The 18559-nt window shown below is 53.3% G+C and overlaps 1 protein-coding gene and 1 long non-coding RNA gene across 2 annotated transcripts in view; one reads left to right on the plus strand and one right to left on the minus strand.

Moving 5' to 3' along the window:
• The window catches only part of CSMD2 (CUB and Sushi multiple domains 2), a 611427-nt gene extending 598766 nt beyond the window's left edge, over positions 1-12661 (minus strand). Inside the window, exon 1 of the mRNA XM_059377195.1 lies at positions 12392-12661. Within this exon, the coding sequence (XP_059233178.1) occupies positions 12392-12581 (190 nt within the window). The 5' untranslated portion in view covers positions 12582-12661. The remainder of the gene's footprint in view (positions 1-12391) is intronic.
• Positions 12662-13106: 445 nt separating this feature from the next.
• Positions 13107-18559, plus strand: part of LOC132001797 (uncharacterized) — a 9604-nt gene continuing 4151 nt past the window's right edge. Inside the window, exon 1 of the long non-coding RNA XR_009399676.1 lies at positions 13107-13178. This is a non-coding gene — a long non-coding RNA (uncharacterized LOC132001797). The remainder of the gene's footprint in view (positions 13179-18559) is intronic.

Below are 18559 nucleotides of genomic sequence, written 5' to 3' on the forward strand. Positions count from 1 at the left end.
TCCACTATTCTCTTGGAGTTCCCTGGGTATCTGGGAGTTTATAACTGTCCTTGGCCAAAGGCCAAGGGGCTTTGAAGTAGTATTGACAGGCATGACCCTCCGCCCAGGGCCACAGCAGACGGCCGACTGACTCTGTGCAGAGTGCCAAGGGCCTTAAACACCCTCCTTGTTAACAGAGCTGCTGGGCTAAAACCCGGCTAAAGGTAAGGCCAGGGACCTGGAGGGTCCCAGGTCAGGTGTGGGTGATGACAAAGAGATTAAAGGTCAGGAAGAGGGTCCAGCTGAAGATGAGACCCAGGGAGGAGGACAATGATGACAATGCCAGGGAGCTCACAGGGCTGGGGAAAAGGAGGGAGTCGAGACAAGCCACAGAGATGGAAGAGAAGCAGGCCACGGAGCGAAATGGTGAGGGGCACATGTGACTGGCTGGGGAGGAAGACCACAGGTCCCCCCGCCAGACAGTCTGCTGAGTCATCCCTGAGTAGGTACATTTCCTATTTTTATTCTTTAGGGAGGAAAGTGTGGTGCTGTTCTCACTGAGGGAGGATTAACGGCATGGTGATTTACAGCCCACAATTTATGTAGTGGGGCTCGTGGACTCCTGGCAGTTCTGTCTGACGCTTACACCCTCTGGGAAGGTGGGGAGCAGGGTGGGGGCACCCAGAAGGGAAAGGATCCCTGCACCCCCTGCCAGCCCCTCTCCCCCATGGCACCCTAAGCACCTTGCCAGACCCGCCTTTGCCCACAGGGCCCACACCCCACCGACCCCTCCTCCCTGCAGAGGTCTGCACCCTCCAACCCAGCCAGCCGAACTGCAGCCTGGCTCCGACCCTGCACATTCCTCCTTGAGGTTCTTGTGTTAGCACACCCGCGGGTCACGCAGAACTTCTAGACCCTCTGCACGCCTTGCTCCCGCTGACCAAGGGCTTGTGAGAGTGCATTTCCGTAGTGGGCACGCCTCCCCCGGGGGCCCTCTTCATCTGCCCTTTGCTACCTCTCCTGCACACCTCAGCCAGAGCCTGCCCTGCTCCAGGAGCCTTCCCAGAACCCCTGAGACTGTTTTTCTAATTATGGCAAAATTCATGTACCATCCATGGACCACATTAACCAGTTGTAAGGGGTACAGTTCAGTACGTCCATGTCCTTCGGCAACTGTCCCCACACTCCATCTCTTCTTGTCTTGCAACACTGAAACTCCGTATCCGCTCAACACTAACTCTCCGTTCCCCTCTCCCCCTGCCCTACCCTCCCTACTACGCTTCTCCTTTCTGTCCCTATGGATTAAACTACACTGGCTTCCTCATCAAAGCAGAATCATACAGTATTGGTCCTTTTGTGACTGGCTTTTCTCACTTAGCAGAACGTCTCCAAGGATCCGCTATGTTGTAGCCTGTACAATTTCCTTCCTTTTCAAGGTTGAATAGTATTCCCCGGTGTAGGTAGAGACCACGTCTGGTTTAGCCACTCACCAGCTGATGGACATTTCAGTTGTTTCCACCTCTTGGAAACTGTGAATCAGGCGGCCATGAACACGTGTGTCAGACTTGTCTATGTCCCCAGTGTGTCCGAGAGCTCGGGCACAGCACAGACCCTCCATAAATGCCTCGCTGAAGGACTGAGTGGTCCCTCATATTTTCCAAGTGTGGTACCCAGCAAGTCATTAATTTCTACTTTAGCTGGCAACTTCAGAAAACACAGGGCCTTAAGCCAGAAGAGAGACCTTTTGCAAGATTTAGGAGCCCCGTATGGATGGGAAGTCCGGAAATCCTCAAAGCCCTCCATACAGAGAGCCAGGCCTGTGAGAGGGTAGAGCCAGGTGGGCCTGGGAACCCGCCCTGCCCCTAGCATCTCAGCCGCCCCACATGACTCCATGTCTGCCTTTCATAGAACACTGAGAGATCTGACCACATAAAATGAAGTGTTTCTGTCCAGAGAAAAACGCCACAAACCAAACAGACAGATGGAAGATTCGGTGAAGTTATGTGTAACCTCTAATACTGACAGAGGATAATACCTGGGCTGTAGAAAGAACCTCTGCAAATTGACTGAAAATTTTCCGAAATTAGACAGGAAGCCCGGTTGAAAAGTACACAAGGAACATGAATAGACTATTTGCATAAAGGGAAGCTCAAACCACTAACAAGCATATAGGAGATATTTGAATATACTAGTAATCAGAGAAATGCCAGTTAAAACAAGGAGATGGCACTTTAAATTCATCAGAACAGCCGAAATTAGAAAGATGGATAATATCAGGTATTAGTGATGATATGGGGAGACAGAAACTCTTGTGCACTCTTCATGGAAATGAGCCCTGGCTGAGCCTTTCTGGAAAACACTCCAGCGGAACATAGGAAATTAACATATTAACTCAAGGATCCCAATTGCCCATTTATACAGCCTCCAGTATGCTCACACAGGGTCCCAAGAGAGCATGAATGAGGAAGTTCTTCTGAATTTCATGCGTGGCTGGGAGCTACAGCCAAGCCAGGGGTCTCTCCTCAGGCGAAAAGCATACACGGAATGTGATACAGAGCTCATAAAGTAACACAGCAATTAGAAGCCACAAACCAGACAAACACAGAAGCGAGGCTAGATATTTAAAATATAGTGTTGGGTAAAATAAGAAACAGCATGAAACGTGTAGCTCACTGCTATCTATGTAAATTAAAAACACACAAAACAGTCCTACATATATTACAAGGACCCATGCTTATTTCAAGACATCTATCAAATGTATCCGAGTGGGTACAGTTGTAGGAATGCAGTAATGCCTTGGGATTGAAGATAAAGGGAGGAAAACATTTAAAATAAAAACAAGACAGGAACCTTGCATAGACAGATGATCTTAAAGCATTATGGTCTGAAGGTGGGATGAATTCAATGTTATGCACCTGAGCTCAAAACAAACAAAAAAGGCACAAAATAAAAAACACCTGTGCCTGCCACGTGACTCAGGAAAACTATCTCTGTAACATCGTCCTCTTTCCACGTTCCTGGGAACACAATATCATAAGAGATGTGAGTCCCGTGGCCCTGGAACATTAGGAATGTTCATCTTGCTCGAGTTAAAAGGCCTCAGCGCAAAGCTTTGTCCCCCGGATGAATGTGTTAGTGAAGGAGAAACCTGGGCAATCACCCCCCCCTCCCACGGAATGCACAGTGATGCTGTCCCGTGGCGGCCGGGTGGGTACGAGAAGGCTGAGCCCTATGTCTGATGGGCAAGTGCTTGGCCCCTCCATCCCAAGTTCCCCAGATCAGCCACACAGGCCGGCGGAGAGCTAAGAATGGATCGGATCAGGGCCAGGACGCCCAGCAAGTCGGCTCTTCTTTACTCGCTCCCTCTATGAAGCCGGTGGTCTGCAGAGCGAAGGGGTTCGGAATCCCTGGAAAGCCAAGCCAAGCCAAGCCAAGCCAGCCTGGCCACCAGACGGGATCTCCCACTGGGTGGTGCTTAGTCTAGTGGCTTACGGTCATATCCCCAGATCTGTTTAGTTTGGTTCATTAAAGAGCTTCCAAGTTCAGGATCACACAGGCACTGTGAGTAATATTATCCGCATTCTACAGCTGAGGAAACAGAGGCCCGCAAAGATGAAGTCATGGTCACAGAAGTCGTGAAGGCATGACGGAGACAGAACACCAGTTTCCTGACCCTCGTGCCAAATTTCAAGGCAGATATCAAACACACGAGACTACCTCCCTCCCAGCCTCGGATCTGCCGTGGCTCAGTCCTCCCGCAGCTACCCAGACGACAAGGGCCAAGAGGGCAGGGCCACACGGGTCCCCAGGAAGAGGGGGATGCCATCCCAGAAGTGGCTGTTTTCATGCTAGGAACTCTTTCAAGGGGATTGAAAATGAATCAGCACACTCTCACCTCCTTCTTCTTGCCAAGGAACGTGCCAGAAGCCCACACAAGTCTCACTCAGTCTCTCCGCCTCTCTCCATACTCAACCCTCTCCCCGGAAACAGCGAGGGAGGAGGCAGTGAGGGTCATCAGGTGGTAGGCGAGACAAGGGCGGCAACCAGCAGACGAAGTTCCCTCCCCGGGCTGAGTCCACCCTACCACACCTGTTCTTCCTAGAAGAGCCCGACTGAAACGCCAGGGCGTTCTCTCACAGGGACGCGGCCCTCAGATGATCTAAATTTCAAAGTCTCTGCTCTCTCCCTTTAAACTTGAAACCGTCACACGAGTTCGCTTCCATTCAATAAATAGATGTGTCTACTTCATAATGGAACTTAGGCGATTTCTGATCTGAAAACTCAGAAGATGGAAGATGGACACACCTTTTTTTTTTTTTTTTTTCTGAGGTTTGGGGATTATAACTGCACTTAATTGAGTATAAATTAGAAACTGGAGGGAAGGAAGGCTATTTGGGCCGCAATACCAGCCCTTATGTTCTGTTCCAGACCACATGGGAGATTCTCAAATAAATTTCTGAGAGTTATCTCGGCGCTGTCAATAACTGAACCACATATTCCTTATTCCTAGCATCATAAAAGCTATATATGATGACTTTATAATGATGACTTTCAAGGATAGGATGGACATCCTCATAGAGATCAATTCTGTTTAAAACGTTCTGACATTTTACAGAAACAAGTAGATAGAAAGAAAAGGCAGTTTCCAGTGGGGAGACCCCCCCCCCCCGCCCAAGAGAGGAGTGCCACTGCAATGAAACCCTCCACCACTGAAAAGATGGCTTGCTATGGGTACAGCCACCCCAAGAGTTTAGGGAGGACACGGTGCCCTTGTCTGACGCTGGGCTGCATGGGGGTTTCCTGTCATGCTTCTGGCACAGTTCTCTGACATGGCTCGAGGTGGTGGCCACAGAGGACTCCCAATTGCTCCCTGAAGAATGACCTCTGACAGAAGGAGATTGGAGCCTCCAGCATTTTAGGATGCATGCCCGAGTGGAAGCAGGGCTGATGCGGACTTTCCATCTGCTGGAGATTTATTTCACAGTTCTGGTAACCAAAAACCTGAGGAGCTCTGGGGAGGAAGAAGAAGATGCTAAAAACATGGGAAGCAGGTTGTTTCTGGTGCCCTCACTCATTTCCATTTCTTTACAGAGCCCACTCAGTTGCCTATAAACCTCACATCTCCCAGTACCCCATTCCAACCACCCGAGTCAAGCTGTCCCAATATAGCCTGACTCATCCCCATATCACCGCATCCCACCAGGACACATTCACCTCCACTCCACCATATCCCAATTTGTCTCATTCCACCCCACCCAAACTCTACCCATCCCATCCTATCCCATTCCACCCCAATCCTTTACTGACCCATTCCTATCCTGCCCAATAGGATACCCAGTCAATCACCTGATTGCTCTACCTCCCACACTCTCAATACCACCCCAAACCATTGTATTTCACTCAGCCCTCTTCTTTTCCATTCCACCACCCATCCCAATCCACCCCAATCCACTCCACCCCATCCCAACACCTCCCTGCGGCTCTTGATCCTACCGTCACTCACTCCTTCCTACTTGATCTCAGCCCATCTCAGATTATCCTATTTCTCCAATTCCAAGCCATGATATGCCATTATGTTCCCTCCCCTCTCACGCCCTGCTTTGTCAAAGCTCTCATCTACGATCATATACAGAGATGAGACTGTTTGTTCTTTGTGTTACAGGAAGCTACGTGAGAAAGTCAAAGGGTCTCACCCTCCCCCAAACATCTAACAGTTAAATGTGTATTGGGGTGGGAGAGGAGGGGGAAAAAAAAAAAAAGACAAAATCTCATCTTTAAAGAAGAGGTATGAAAAGATAATCCCGGGAACTGGGCTCTCGGGAGTCCAGAAAGAAAACAAATTGAGTTTCCTTTGTCTCTCTTAGCTTACGAGAGTCAGGAGAGAGCTCTAAGAACGTCACTATCATTTTCAAGTTGAGAAAACCCCACATTGCATAGTCTACCCTTTGCCTTCTGTGGGTCCAAGGGAGAGCCAAGCTCTGTTCAAAGCCAGTGAAGCCACAAAGACACAGTGTCTCTTTGAGGTAGAGAACTCTGCAACAACCCTCCAGTTTCAAGTTCACCCCAATGTACCCCTGTTGTGGAAGATCTCTGCGGCAGGCAGAGAGGAGGGGTTTGGGAGGCCATCTCCCGCCCTCAAGGACTGAAACCCCAGCACTGTATCAGGGACATTGTCCAGCTTCTAGGAGGAACTTGAGGACCCACCCCCATGACCCTTCTAGGAAGAGGCGGGACCAGCGTTAATGGGGTTGAGTGAGTTGGCCAGGTTCTTAAAGGTGTCCTTTCAGCGGGAGAAACGAAGAGAAAAGGTTCTTGTGATGCATCGAGCAGCATGTCAGAGGGGCACGTGTTAGACACCTGAGACCTCCAGTGGGCTCTCGGACCCCAAGCCCACCTAACAGGGGTTAGACCTGTTTCCCTCCCAATTCTGCGAGGCTGGTGCCCGAAGAAAGTAGATGGTAGCAGCAGCACGGGCAAGGGGGCAGTGGTGGCGGTGGGGACAGCATCTAGCAGGCACTGGGTGCTATCAGGGTGTCCAGCACCATGACAACTGCTTTCCCAGGATTAAGCGAGTGGCCCCTGGAGTCATGTAGCCCTGGGGGCTGATCCTGCTTCCTTTACCTATCTACTCTAAAACCTTGGCCAAAATGCTTAACTTGTGAGCCTTCGTCTCTTCAAATACGATAAAGTGCCTGGATGGTTATGTGAATTGAATAGTAATGTCTATGAAGCATTTAGCCATTTAGCCAGACTCCCCAAAGGAGAGCTACTAGCTGGGTGCTCCCCAGGAGGGCCTGGGCCACCTCCCACTTGGGGGCGCTCCTTTGCCCCTTCCCACTCCTCCAAACCCTTTGCCTTGGGAATGTCCAAGAGGGCAGTGTGAGGGTAAGGAGGCCTTGAGTTCCAGAGAACATGCCTTTCATCCTCTGACAGGTGCTCTTCGGGTGTCTGCTGGGGGCTGGGGGCTGAGCTACACCAGCCTGCATGGGTGCATGGGCCTTTAGGGAATATGGATAGGTGCCACCTCACTAACCAAGACATTCCAATATGTCCTGCTGAGCTTTATAGCAGGGGGAGCTTGGGGGCTGAGAGGCCCCTGGAGGTCTCAATCAAGATAGGGGTTTGGGAGCAGCAGACCAAGGATGCTTGTGCAGTCACAGCAGCTGTGGTGGATACGGATGGACCATGGCTGCCCCAGGGTTGAACGCCTGGGGTCCAAGCCTCAAGTGCCCAGCAGCACTTGGGGGGAAGCAGCCCTGGGGAAAAAAGCAGGGCAGAGGCAGCAGCCTGGGCAGAAGGATTCCAGGGGAATGGTGCCAGCCTGGACCCCTTAGAAGCTGGACAACAGTATGGTTATGAGTAAAGGATCTGGAGTTGGGCAAACTGGCTTCAAGCCCTAGCTTGGCCATTGACTATTGTGTGACTAAGTTATGTAGTTCTCTGAACCTATTTCTTGCCATACAAAAAGGGGATAATAAGATTGCTGGCCTCACCAGGTTGCAGTGAGGCTTGAGTTCATCTGACCAAGTGGTTGGGATGGGGCCAGCTCATGATGGGGACTCAGGGACTACCAGCCATTAGTGTTATTCCTTTGGGTATCTCAGGGCACCTGGTGGGTGCTGAGGCCATGCTGAGGGCTCACACACTTCCTTGATGAGTCTTCTGCCTTCAGGGTCCCCACTTCAGCCCCAGCTTGCACTAAATGGGCACTCTGGATAAGGTAAGTACATGTTGGGTCTGGTGCATCTCTGACTTCTAGTGTTTCCCACAACACAGGAATGACATGCCACTTTTCCAAGTGGGACCCTGAGACTTGGAGAGGTCGACCAGTTCTCTACAAGGACCATCTGGCTCTGCGGGCCAATCAGAGGCCTTTAGTCCTGCTGGCATAAAAACCATGGTGAGGCAGGGGCAGGTCACACACCTGCAACCAGGTGGCACTGCCGAAGCCACCTGCTGGACCCTTGTGGACCAACAAACCCTGTAGTCCGAGAGCCCGCCATCTTGTTCTCCAGTCCCCTTACACACACTCCCAGTCTCACCTTCAACAAAGCCACACTCTCTCTAGCCAGAGACGTGCTCAACATTACCTGCTACAGTCAGCTTCTTTCTTGAAAACCAAAAACTTGGGTGCCTGGGTGGCTCAGTGGGTTAAAGCCTCTGCCTTCGGCTCAGGTCATGATCCCAGGGTCCTGGGATCGAGTCCCGCATCGGGCTCTCTGCTCAGCAGGGAGCCTGCTTCCCTTCCTCTCTCTCTGCCTGCCTCTCTGCCTCCTTGTGATCTTGCAAAAACTTGCAGTTCCATGGCAAACGAAAATTCAAATCCATACACTGGAAACTGAGTGGTTGAGTATCTTTCCTTTGGGGGAGTGGAGACAATGATAGCTAAGGACTTGTGCACCGGTTCTGAAATCTAAGGAACTATCTTACTAATCTGTGACATTTAGTTCTGGGGGACGGAAGCAACAGGGGACCAGGCATCATTGTCATCTCTCGCTGTCCTGGCTGCTGAAATTCTTTTTTTTTTTTTTTTTAATTTTTTAATTTTTTTAGAGAGAGAGAGAGTGAGAGCAAGCACAGGCAGACAGAGTGGAAGGCAGAGTCAGAGGGAGAAGCAGGCTCCCTGCAGAGCAAGGAACCCGATGTGGGACTCGATCCCAGGACGCTGGGATCATGACCTGAGCCGAAGGCAGCTGCTTAACCAACTGAGCCACCCAGGCGTCCCAAGGCTGCTGAAATTCTTGATTTAGCTTTATCAGTCCCTAGAAAACCATCCAAGGGTTAAAAAAAAAAGAAAAGTTTCAAAACCATCTGCTGATTTAACAACCATTTATCAGGCACTAATTTTAGGCAAAGTTCTGAGCTGGGTGCTGGGGATACCAAGAGAAAAAAGTACTATCCCTGTCTTTGGGAAGCTCACAGTTCAATATGTGAGACAAACAAACAAATACTTTGAGGACAACTCAATTAGTATTATAATCAAACACTTGGGTATGGTCAGTGCTCCAGTCCCCAAGACACCTCTGACAACAAGCACTTAGGGAATAAGTAAAACAGAATTAAAAAAAATAATAATAATTTGGTATTTGATTTTTTTTTTAAGGCAATGAAGTGATTAGCACGGGGAAAATCAGAACTTTGGTGGAATTCCTTAAACTCACAGGTCAATGTTGCTTTTATTTTGAATTACTTAGTAAGCATATAGGAGACACAACAGCCTTGTCCATGCTCAGAGCCTCTGAATCCAGAGAAAAGTAGCTAGGGTTAGTCAAAGTTGAAGGTAGGCACTTGATGGCCACCTGATAGGGAAGGAGTTGAAGATGACATTAAGGTTTCTAGGCTGGGTAACTGGGAAGAACCACCAGCCTACACAGGGAATCCTGGAGGTTCAGGAAAGAAGCTAATGAATTTGTTCTAGAAGGGAAACATCTAGGTGAAGCTATCCAAGAGTCAGCTGGATACATGGGCTATGTAGACCCAGAGCTTCCATGGGCTAGGATACCAAAAGATACGTCAGGAGAAGCGTCTTGGCAGGAGACATCTGGAAGCTTCAGAGTGTGGTGGTGGAAGGGCGGGACCAGGTTGAGCTCACCCGCAAAGTAGGGAAAGGAAGTGAGGAAAGACACAAGGGCTAGAAGGCTGTAGGAAATGCTTACAGGAGGGGAAGAAGTGCTACCACCAGACACTGTGAAGGAATAGCCAAGAGGCAGGAGAGAAATCAGCATAGCACAGTATCCCAGAAGCCCAAAGAAGAAATGTTTAAAAAAGTGTAACCCAAAGTGTTCAAAGCCACAGAGAGGTAAAGGAAGACAAACACAGTACATTGCAATGGACATGACAATCAGAGTAGTCCCTGAAGATCTCTCCTGGAGACTTCCAATCCCGGGGACAGAAGGCAGATTGCAGAGAGTGAACAGTAGCCAAGAAAGTGATTTGAAGACCCCTTTGAAGACAAAGGGATGGTAGGGAGAAGGTCAACAGGGCCAAGAAGTCTGGTTAGCTTGTTTTAGGTTATAGAGCAAGCAGCTTGCAGGCCAAGGGGACATGGAAGAAGAGAGACAGACTGAGCCAGAGTTAACAGAGAACGTAAGTGGCGGGAGGTCTCTCTGGGGTTCAGAGCCAGCGGGAGTGTGAGACCGGCCTGACCCTGACAGAAGGGTTGAAGGTCTAAGGCAAAGGTGAGTGAGGAGGCTCCCCCTTCTCAAATCCTTATAATCATTGTATTCAGTCCTCACGGGTCCAAGCGAGGGAGACAGTTCAGTCCTGAGCGTCTTTCAAAGTCAACAGTGTACAGAGAACACAAAATGAATGTTCTTCCCCTTTGAAACTGAGAAAGCCTGCGATCATCCATCACCAAGTCCATTTCCAAACCTCTGCTGCTGGCAAGGCCAAACAGCACATCTGAATGCGGGAAAGGTTTAGAAAGAAATATACTGGAAGCACTGGAAGCCAGAGCCACTGGCCAGAGAGCAAATGCCTCCTCCTCCAAGCCATCAACACCGCCAACTGCTCTGCTGACCAAAGAGCTGGAAGCCAACGGATCTACAAGGCAGAATTCCAGCACCGCCCAGCACTGTGCAAGCTCCAGGGAGAAGGCCTTTTTCTTTCCCCAGGGGCATGACATGCCCAGGGGGCAGGGACGTATCTAGCCATAAAAACAGCTCCATGGCCTCAGGGCCAATCTAAGTCTGCAAAGCCACACCTGGACAAACGTCAGAGAGCCCCGACAGTCCCAGTCCCGAGCAGCGGTTCCTCCCACCGCCCATGTGGCAGGTCTGGGGGACCAGCGGCATCGTGGGGAACAGCGCAGCCACCCAGTGGGTGTGGGTGTGCGCGAGGCCAGAGCTTCTAGGCGAGCGCACCGCGGGCGCCCCTCTCTGGGTGTCGGCAGCTATGACTCCTAGAAAAACCAAGAAAGTCCGGTCAAGTCGGGATGGGAAAGCCAAAGCTCGGGGCGCCTTCCCAGAGCAGCTACCCTAACATTCCCGGCTAAGGGGCTGGCAACCGTCTGCAGGTTCCGGTTCACAAGACGCTGGAGCCCAGAGCGGGCCGCCAAGCTTGCCAGGGAAGGGGCGCACTTTCCAAGAAGGGGGCACGGGATGCTGGAGTGGCGGAGGCCAAGCCTTCAAAGGTTCAATCGGTGGTTTAAAAAAACAAACAAAAAACAAACAAAACCCCACGTATCCAGGCCGGAGGTGCCTGGCAGCAGGTGTTAGGGGTTTTCTCTCCCAGTGAGTGTCAGCCTCCCGGGTAAATAAAAATCCGGCCCCAGGCGTCGCCCGTTTGGACCCGTCCCCACCCGGGAACGCGGAACTTTCTAGGCTGTGGCTAGCGCTGAGCCTCAGAGCAGTGCAAGAGATAAAGTGGAAGGGCACCAGTCGGGGCCACTGGTCCCCACTGGGGACTGGGTTCTCCCGAAGGTCCGCGAGCCTTCCTGGGACCGCAAGCTGCAGCCAGACACCCGTGAAGTTCCGGGATTCGTCGCACCCGCCTGGTCTGCCCCCCTCCCTGACTCGGTCGCCGGGAGCAGGTCCTGCCGCCCGCGCCGCCGCAGCCGCAGCCCCGCCGCTCGGCTGCAGCAGGGCGCGGGAAAGGGCACTTTGGCGCGGAGTGGGAACCGAGGGGAATGTGGCGGCGCGGAACCTGGCGGCGACACTCCCTCCTCCGCCCCCGGGCACAACCCCCGCCCCCGCCTCCCTGTGGCTCAGCACCCTCCAGCCCCCACCTGAGTCTTCCCGCAAGGCGTGCGCGGGACCCTGGCCCTGGGCGCGCGCCCACCTGACCGCCCCCCCCTCTTCTAGCCCCGAGCGCCGGGGGGAGGGGGACACTTGGGGAGGGGGTGGTGGCCGCAGTCTCGAGACGGCTCTGGCTGGGGCACGGGCTTCATTCACGAGAAAATGGGCGGGGGCAGGAAGGGTAGACCCTGCAGACGCGGAAACGGGGAGGGGGCGCGCCACTCCTTTCCAGCCCCCAGGACCCGTGTGCCAACCGGAATCGGGAGGCGGCGGTGGGGGTAGGGCTCCAGGAAAGTTTATCGGGGGAAAGCCTGGCACCTGGGGGGGGCTGGGAGGCTGGAGCAACTGAAACCACTGAAACTGAATCCGGGTGCCCCCCAGCCCCGGGCGGGGATGTCTGTCTCCCAGGCTCCCCACGCTGGCCGAAACCGGCCAAGTTGCGGCTGGGGTTGAGGGCAGCAAGGAGGGTGAGGGTGGAGGTGAGGACGCGGCTGACGGTGGGAGGAGGATGGGGGATCGACTGAAGCGAGGCTGAGCAGGAGGGTGGGCGACTGGGAGTGGGGAAGGTTAAGGGAGAGAGCGGGGAAAGAGACAGGGACCCTGCCAGGGAGGGGTGGGCGCGGGGCTCGGGTGGGGCGCGCGGCGGCCGCGGCTCCGAACCGCGCGACCCGACTTACCCGCGGCGGCCGAGGCGCCGAGCAGCCCCCAGCCCAGCAGCAGCAGCAGCGGCGGCGGCGTCGGCTGCGGCGGCGGGCGGCCCCAGCGGCTCCCGGCGCCCGAAACGAGCCCCGAAATCCCGGCTTCGCTGCGAGCCCTCCCCGCGGGGCAGCCGCAGCGTCCCTGCTCCCGTCCCCGCGAGCGCGGCATGGCGCGGCCGGCAGCGCCGAGGGAGAGGCTCCGCTCACCGCCGAGGAGAAAGGAGGTCAGGAGAGCTCTGGAGCTTTTTTCTGCTCCGAAAAAAATCCCGGTACGCGGGAGCCCTGAGCTTCTGCGGCTGGAATGAACCAAGTGTCCGCCCGGCCGGGGAGAGGCGCGCTGCGCTCTCGGAAATGACTCGCTCCAATCCCGCTTCGCGGGGTTCGCGCCGGGGGGCGGGGGGGTGAATTATCCCCGGATTAATCACTCCGGAGCCGCTTCTCCGCCGCTCCAAATGCTGGGGGTGGAGGCGTAGCAAAGGAAAAAATATTGGAGGGTGGGGGTTCCTCTTCCGAGCCACCTCCACCTCCAGATAAACCCCAAATTACATCTAAAGGGTTGTTTATTCCTGTTTGTTTTACAATTGACCAGTTTCTTTTAAGTTCAGTCTTCTCGTTTCCATTTATAAGATCACCCATGAATACACCCCCCCCCATACACACGCGCACACATACACACAGTGATAGCGACACACACGCGGACACACACACACACACACATACACACGCCTCTTCCACGTTTGGAAACTGGAATACTGTCTGGGAAAAGGTAACCAAAAAAGGACGCGGTTCCCCAAGTCAGGGCTCTTAAGAGCTGATCATGGGTGGTGGCTTTGAACTTGCAATCTGGGGGTCGGGGCCGATGTTTATTTAGGAGGCCCATTCGCAATAGCCTCCTACCCCATCCCAGGAGAAGGGTGTGTGCGCTCACACCCGGGGTTAAGAATTGGGCGGGAGGTGGGGGCGACAGGTTATTTGGCTGGTGCGGTCCTACCCCTACCCTAAGACAAAATCAGGATGGAGGGAGGAGTGCATGTATGCGCTCGGGTGGAGGGGTGGAGGATTGGGGGGGAGGTGCGTGGGGCAGGTGAGGCTGGTGGAAGGACGATGCAAGAGTTACTTGTACAATTTATCCTCAAAATTAAAAAACTGGACCCTGCTTCTCCCCGCTCACTCCCAGCCACGGCCCCCAAACGGGCGAATTTTTCCAAGTGGGTGAGCTGCTCCCCACCTCTACTCTGTCGCCGCTGCCACCTGCCCCCAAAGACCCCGCGTCGGGTTCTACCCCATCCCCCACCCCCAGTCGGTCGCTGTCTCAGTCTCATCTTCCTTAGGCTCCTCTGTCGATCACGATGGCTCCTTCGTTGTCTATGCCAAACTCTGGGCGAGAAGGAAGAGCCACTGCGGGGGGAGGGGGCGGGGGGACCGGGAGGGGCAAAGTTGGGGGTGGGGAAGGTCCCCGCTGGCTCGCCCAGCGGAGAGAGGCTAGTCGGTGAGCACCCCACCCCCTTTGCCTGAAGCACAAGAGAGAGGCTGAGCTCCGAGCTTAGGGGGTTTGGCCGAGCCTGAGCTCCCGTATCTGCGAGTCCCCTGGCCAGTGGCCGGCTATCGGCTGGGCCTGGGAATTTCCGGGAAACAGCCTGAAAAGGGCTACTGGATTGCCGATCTCCAATGGGGAGGGTGATGCGCAGGGCCGGAGGAGTGGATGCTTGTTCTTACTCCCCACGAAAAACTTGCTCCCCAGAGCCACGATCTCCCAGCTTTCTTGATGCCCATCCCCCACCCCCACCCCAAGTTGTTCCGGTTTTCCTGCATGAGCTCATCCCACAGCTGGGGAGCCTGCCCGGTGGCCCAGGGCCGGCTAGCATCCTCCGAATAGCCAGCCCAACCCCACCCCCAACACACTTGTTTTCTCGCCCCTCCTGACGCCCTCTTGCCGGGTGCCAAGAACCAACCGAAGCAGCCAGAACTCCTCAGTGAAAGGCCTGCTTTATGTCCCCAGGGCAGTGGGGAGGGGGCTTTTTGCTTCCCATTGTCCAGGCCCAGCCCCTGAAAGAGAGAGCTTAGCCCGCCAAGACTGGCCAGGACCTTCCCACCAGCCCTGGGGAGGAAGGAGGGACTGGCTGTGCGGTGAGTGGATGGCAGCCTTGGGGGGCTGTTGGCTGGGGCCTTCCCTGGGGTGGGCTCCTGGCTTCTAAGCTTGGGCCTTCCCCCTCTCCTGCCTCCTGAGTTCCCCTCCAGAGAAGAGCTGGCAGATGCCCAGCCCTCCCCAGTAGCCCACAGCTGGGCAGAAGAGTCTGGGCTGCTCTATAATTCTGGGGCTCCAGGCCAGTGGACTGCCCCTAGCCCCTTCTTAGCCCCAGAACTTTGCTCTGTGGCTGCAACCCACAGCTGAGGTTTGCCCCCCTAAACCTTCCCTGGCAATAGGAATGTTTGTTATCCTTCTCTTTGGGGGATGTGGAGGGCAGGGGCGTACTTTTCATCCTTATAAATGGCCCAGTTACTTCCTCCACCATTCATCCCTCTCTCTGATCTATTTGGGTCCACATACATTTACGGAGGCCCCCTGGGCTCTGGGCCATGTGCCAGCCTGTGCTGTGGGCAATGCAGAGATCCACAGTGTGCAGGCCAGCTTGGAAAAATGTGAGGCAGAGTTGGGCACCCTACACACAACCCCGACAGTCGGGCGATGGTGATCACCATGCCACAAGGGACCTGTTACAGAGACAAATCAAGACTAAGCTTGTCTTGGACTTGGGGGAATGAAAGTCTCATTTAAGGAGGGAAGTAGGATTTTGGCTGGGCCCCGAGGCCTGGATAGAGATTTTAGCAAGATGAAGATTTACTCAACAAATATTTAGTGAGCATCATTACACGATGGACAGTGTACTAGATAATGAATACCCACCCAGGTGAACAGTCCCTGGCTTGGTGCAAGTAGGTAATAGATAAATTTAGATGACGTTACTAATTAAGGACACCACGAAGGAAAAGTTCATGGTGTTCTGAGAAAGACTAGGGTGGGGGAGCGGGATGTAACTTAAATAGGTGGTCTGGGCAGGCCTCTCAGAAGTGGTGACCTTGAAAGCAGGATCTAAATTAAGCAGCACAGGCCTGTAAAGAGGTGGGAAAGGGATTTTTGGTTCAGGGGCCATGGACAAGGCTCCAAAAAAGGACAAGAGTAAGAGACAGGGTGTAGGGCTGGATCAAGTGAGCAAGAGGGGACACCCAGCAGGTGAGGGTAGAGGTGGGGGCATTGGAACCAGATCGTGCAGAGGCAAAGGGGATGGGTGAAGAGTTTGGATTTTAGCCACAGACAGTGAGAGTAAGAGCTGTATTAGTTCACAAGGGCTGCCGTAAGAAAGAACCACAGAGTGCGTAGCTTAAACCACAGAAACTCATTTTCTCATAGTTCTGGAGGCTAGACGTCTGAGATCAAGGTGTCCACAGGGTTGGCGCCTTCTCAGTCCTCTCTCCTTGACTTGTAGATGGCCTTCTCCCTATCCCTTCATAGTGTCTCCCCCTGTACCTGTCTGTGTCCTGGTCACCTCTTCTTAGAAGGACATCAGCCACTGGATTAGGGCCCACCCTAATCTCATTTTAACAATTTCCTCTTCAAAACACTGTCTCCACATACAGTGCCATTCTGAGACACTGGGAGTTAGGACTTCAACATACGAATTTGGGGAAGGAGACACAATTCTACCCACAAGAGGAAAGCAGGTGGAGGGAGGAAAGGAAGCACAGGCATGATGGTGGGTATATATATTTAAAGAGAGATCTGTTAGGGCTGCGCGTAGCGTGATGGCTTTAGCAGGAGATACTCCAGAGAGGTGAATTTTTTATTTCTAGGAAGTAGAAGCCAAGGGGCACAGCCTGGCATGTACTCTGACTTCTCTATGGGGAACAGATGGGAAGGAAGGGGCAGAAAAAGGGAATGCACTTGGAAGGTGACTGCAGTAGTCTTTGCTGGAAGAGATGTGGGTATAGGCAGAGACAGGAGCCTTAGGAACACTCACAGAGCAAGGGAGAGGCAGGAGTCCAAGAGATGATAATGGCCTACCCTGCTGTAGCCTAGGAGAGGGTGTCTCTCAGCCCAGCCTCCAGGGCTGGCCCCCTACATGCCCCTTCCTTTCTCCCCAGAACAGTAGGCAGCCACAGGTCAGGATGTCTCCACAATATCACGTTGCAAAAAAGCCCAATGCAGTATAGTGACTCGCCAAGATAAGCCTAATATCCAGATAAGATCAGAGTTCGTTTTAGAAAGAAAACAAGACCTGATGCGCTGGAGAATTCAGCCTGATTTAAGGAGGGGCTGGAGACTTGATGCCCTACAATTTTCTTTCTGACCCAAGAAGAAAATGCAGGAGATTTCTGAAGCCATGGGGTGGGGGCAACAGCAAAAGTGTGTGTGGGGAGAGGGGCAGTCAGCAGGAGGGCAGAGAAGGACCACAGAGCAAAGGCAAAGGCTCCAAGGAGGAGCCTGGGGTCTGAGTAGAGGGCGGGGATTATAAATCACCAGTATGATCACACAGAAGCTCCTCTGTCCCAAGAGCAAGGCTGTCACTGGACATGACAGTGATCTGCTCCCCAGGAAGAGGTGACAGGGGTTTCAGGAAGAAAAAGCCCAGAACGAAGGGCAGTGAATCTGTGGGCCTCAGACGCCAGGAGGGAGAAGTGAGAAGGGCCCCTAGTTAGCCCTTTTTCCAAGGATACCAAATGGGGGGGGTCCCCCAAATTCTTATAGAAAAATCTATTTGTGATACAAGGAGAGGGACTCCCACTAGTGGAAAAAGAGGTCAGATTTCTCCTTGGCTTGTCAGATGCCACAATGCGATGATCTCTAGGGGCTATCCTAGACTATCCTAAATCTAGGGGCTAGCTCTAGATTGTCCCTCTAGGGGCTACCCTAGACTATCATCTCCACTTGGAAGCTCCAGTCAGCTATGCTGTCATGCCTCCGAGCCTTTACTCCCACCGTCTCCTCTAACAGTAGTACTTTTCCTCTCTTACCGTGCAGAGTAAATGGTCCTAACCATGGCCCAGCTCAAGTGGCATCTGTCCTAGGTGGCCCCGGTCCCTCCTGCTGGGCTCCCTTGCAGCTTGGCCAGCTAGCTGGATCTCAGAAGCCCTTGCTTCCCCTTCCATGGAATGTAGCAACTGTTCTCAATCAGGGGCAATACTGTCCCCCAGGGGACATTTGACAACATCTGCAACTGGAGGGTGCTATTGGCCTCTAGCAGGTAGAGGTCAGGGATGCTGGTGGACATCCTATAACCCCCTGGGGAAGCTCTCCTCCACCCTCTCCCAAATTATGCAGCCCAAGATATTGAGAAGTGCTGAAGTGTCCCTGAGTAGTGGCTACATGTCCCAGTCCCCTTCGGAATTGGGTAAAGTTACAAGACAGGGTCCCAGCCAAAGGAAAGTAAGCAGAAATGGTGGATACCACTTCAAGGCTGATCCCATAAAATCCTCTCATCCTTTCTCCTCCATCTGCCCGCTGGAGCAGAGGGTGTGTGTCCCTTGGCGATGGCAGAGCCACAAGCTGGAAGAAGCCTGGATCCAAAATCACGATGTGGAGGAAAATCACCACCAACCAGAAATACCAGCATCAGACTCTTGTATGAGACATGATCTTTCACAGCACTGAGCCACTGGAATACTGGGACATGTCCCAGCAGCTGGAAGTACCCTTGCGCACCCCTCCATGGTTTCTTCTGGAATATTCCATGTAGTCATGGGCTTATTCCTCACTTGTTCATTTGTGCATATTTCAAATGTTGCTCAGCAAACCAGGCTCTGCACTGGGTATGCAGGAAGCAGTGAGGAACACAGAAAGAAGAATAAGACCTTGCCAGTAGTCCCTGCCCTCAGGGAATTGATCACTTATAGGGGAGGGAGATAAACAGCAAAGCAGGATTCAATATAGCAGGGGGTAGAAAGGAGGAGGGCTCCTGGCTCAGCCTAGGGAAAGAGTTCGGGGAGAGGCAACCAGGCCCTGGAAGTAAGCAGTGTGGGCAAGGGCTGGGAGGGAGGTAGCCTGAGGCTTCCGCAGCATTTGTGCAGTCTGGGATGCCCATAGAAGGGCAGGAGGGGCTGGGGATCTCACTTCTGCACTCTCCAGGCTCTGTAATTGTCCCACTTCTCACT

The sequence above is a fragment of the Mustela nigripes genome, chromosome 14 (genome assembly GCF_022355385.1).
Source record: "Mustela nigripes isolate SB6536 chromosome 14, MUSNIG.SB6536, whole genome shotgun sequence".
NCBI classification, from domain to species: Eukaryota; Metazoa; Chordata; class Mammalia; order Carnivora; family Mustelidae; genus Mustela; species Mustela nigripes.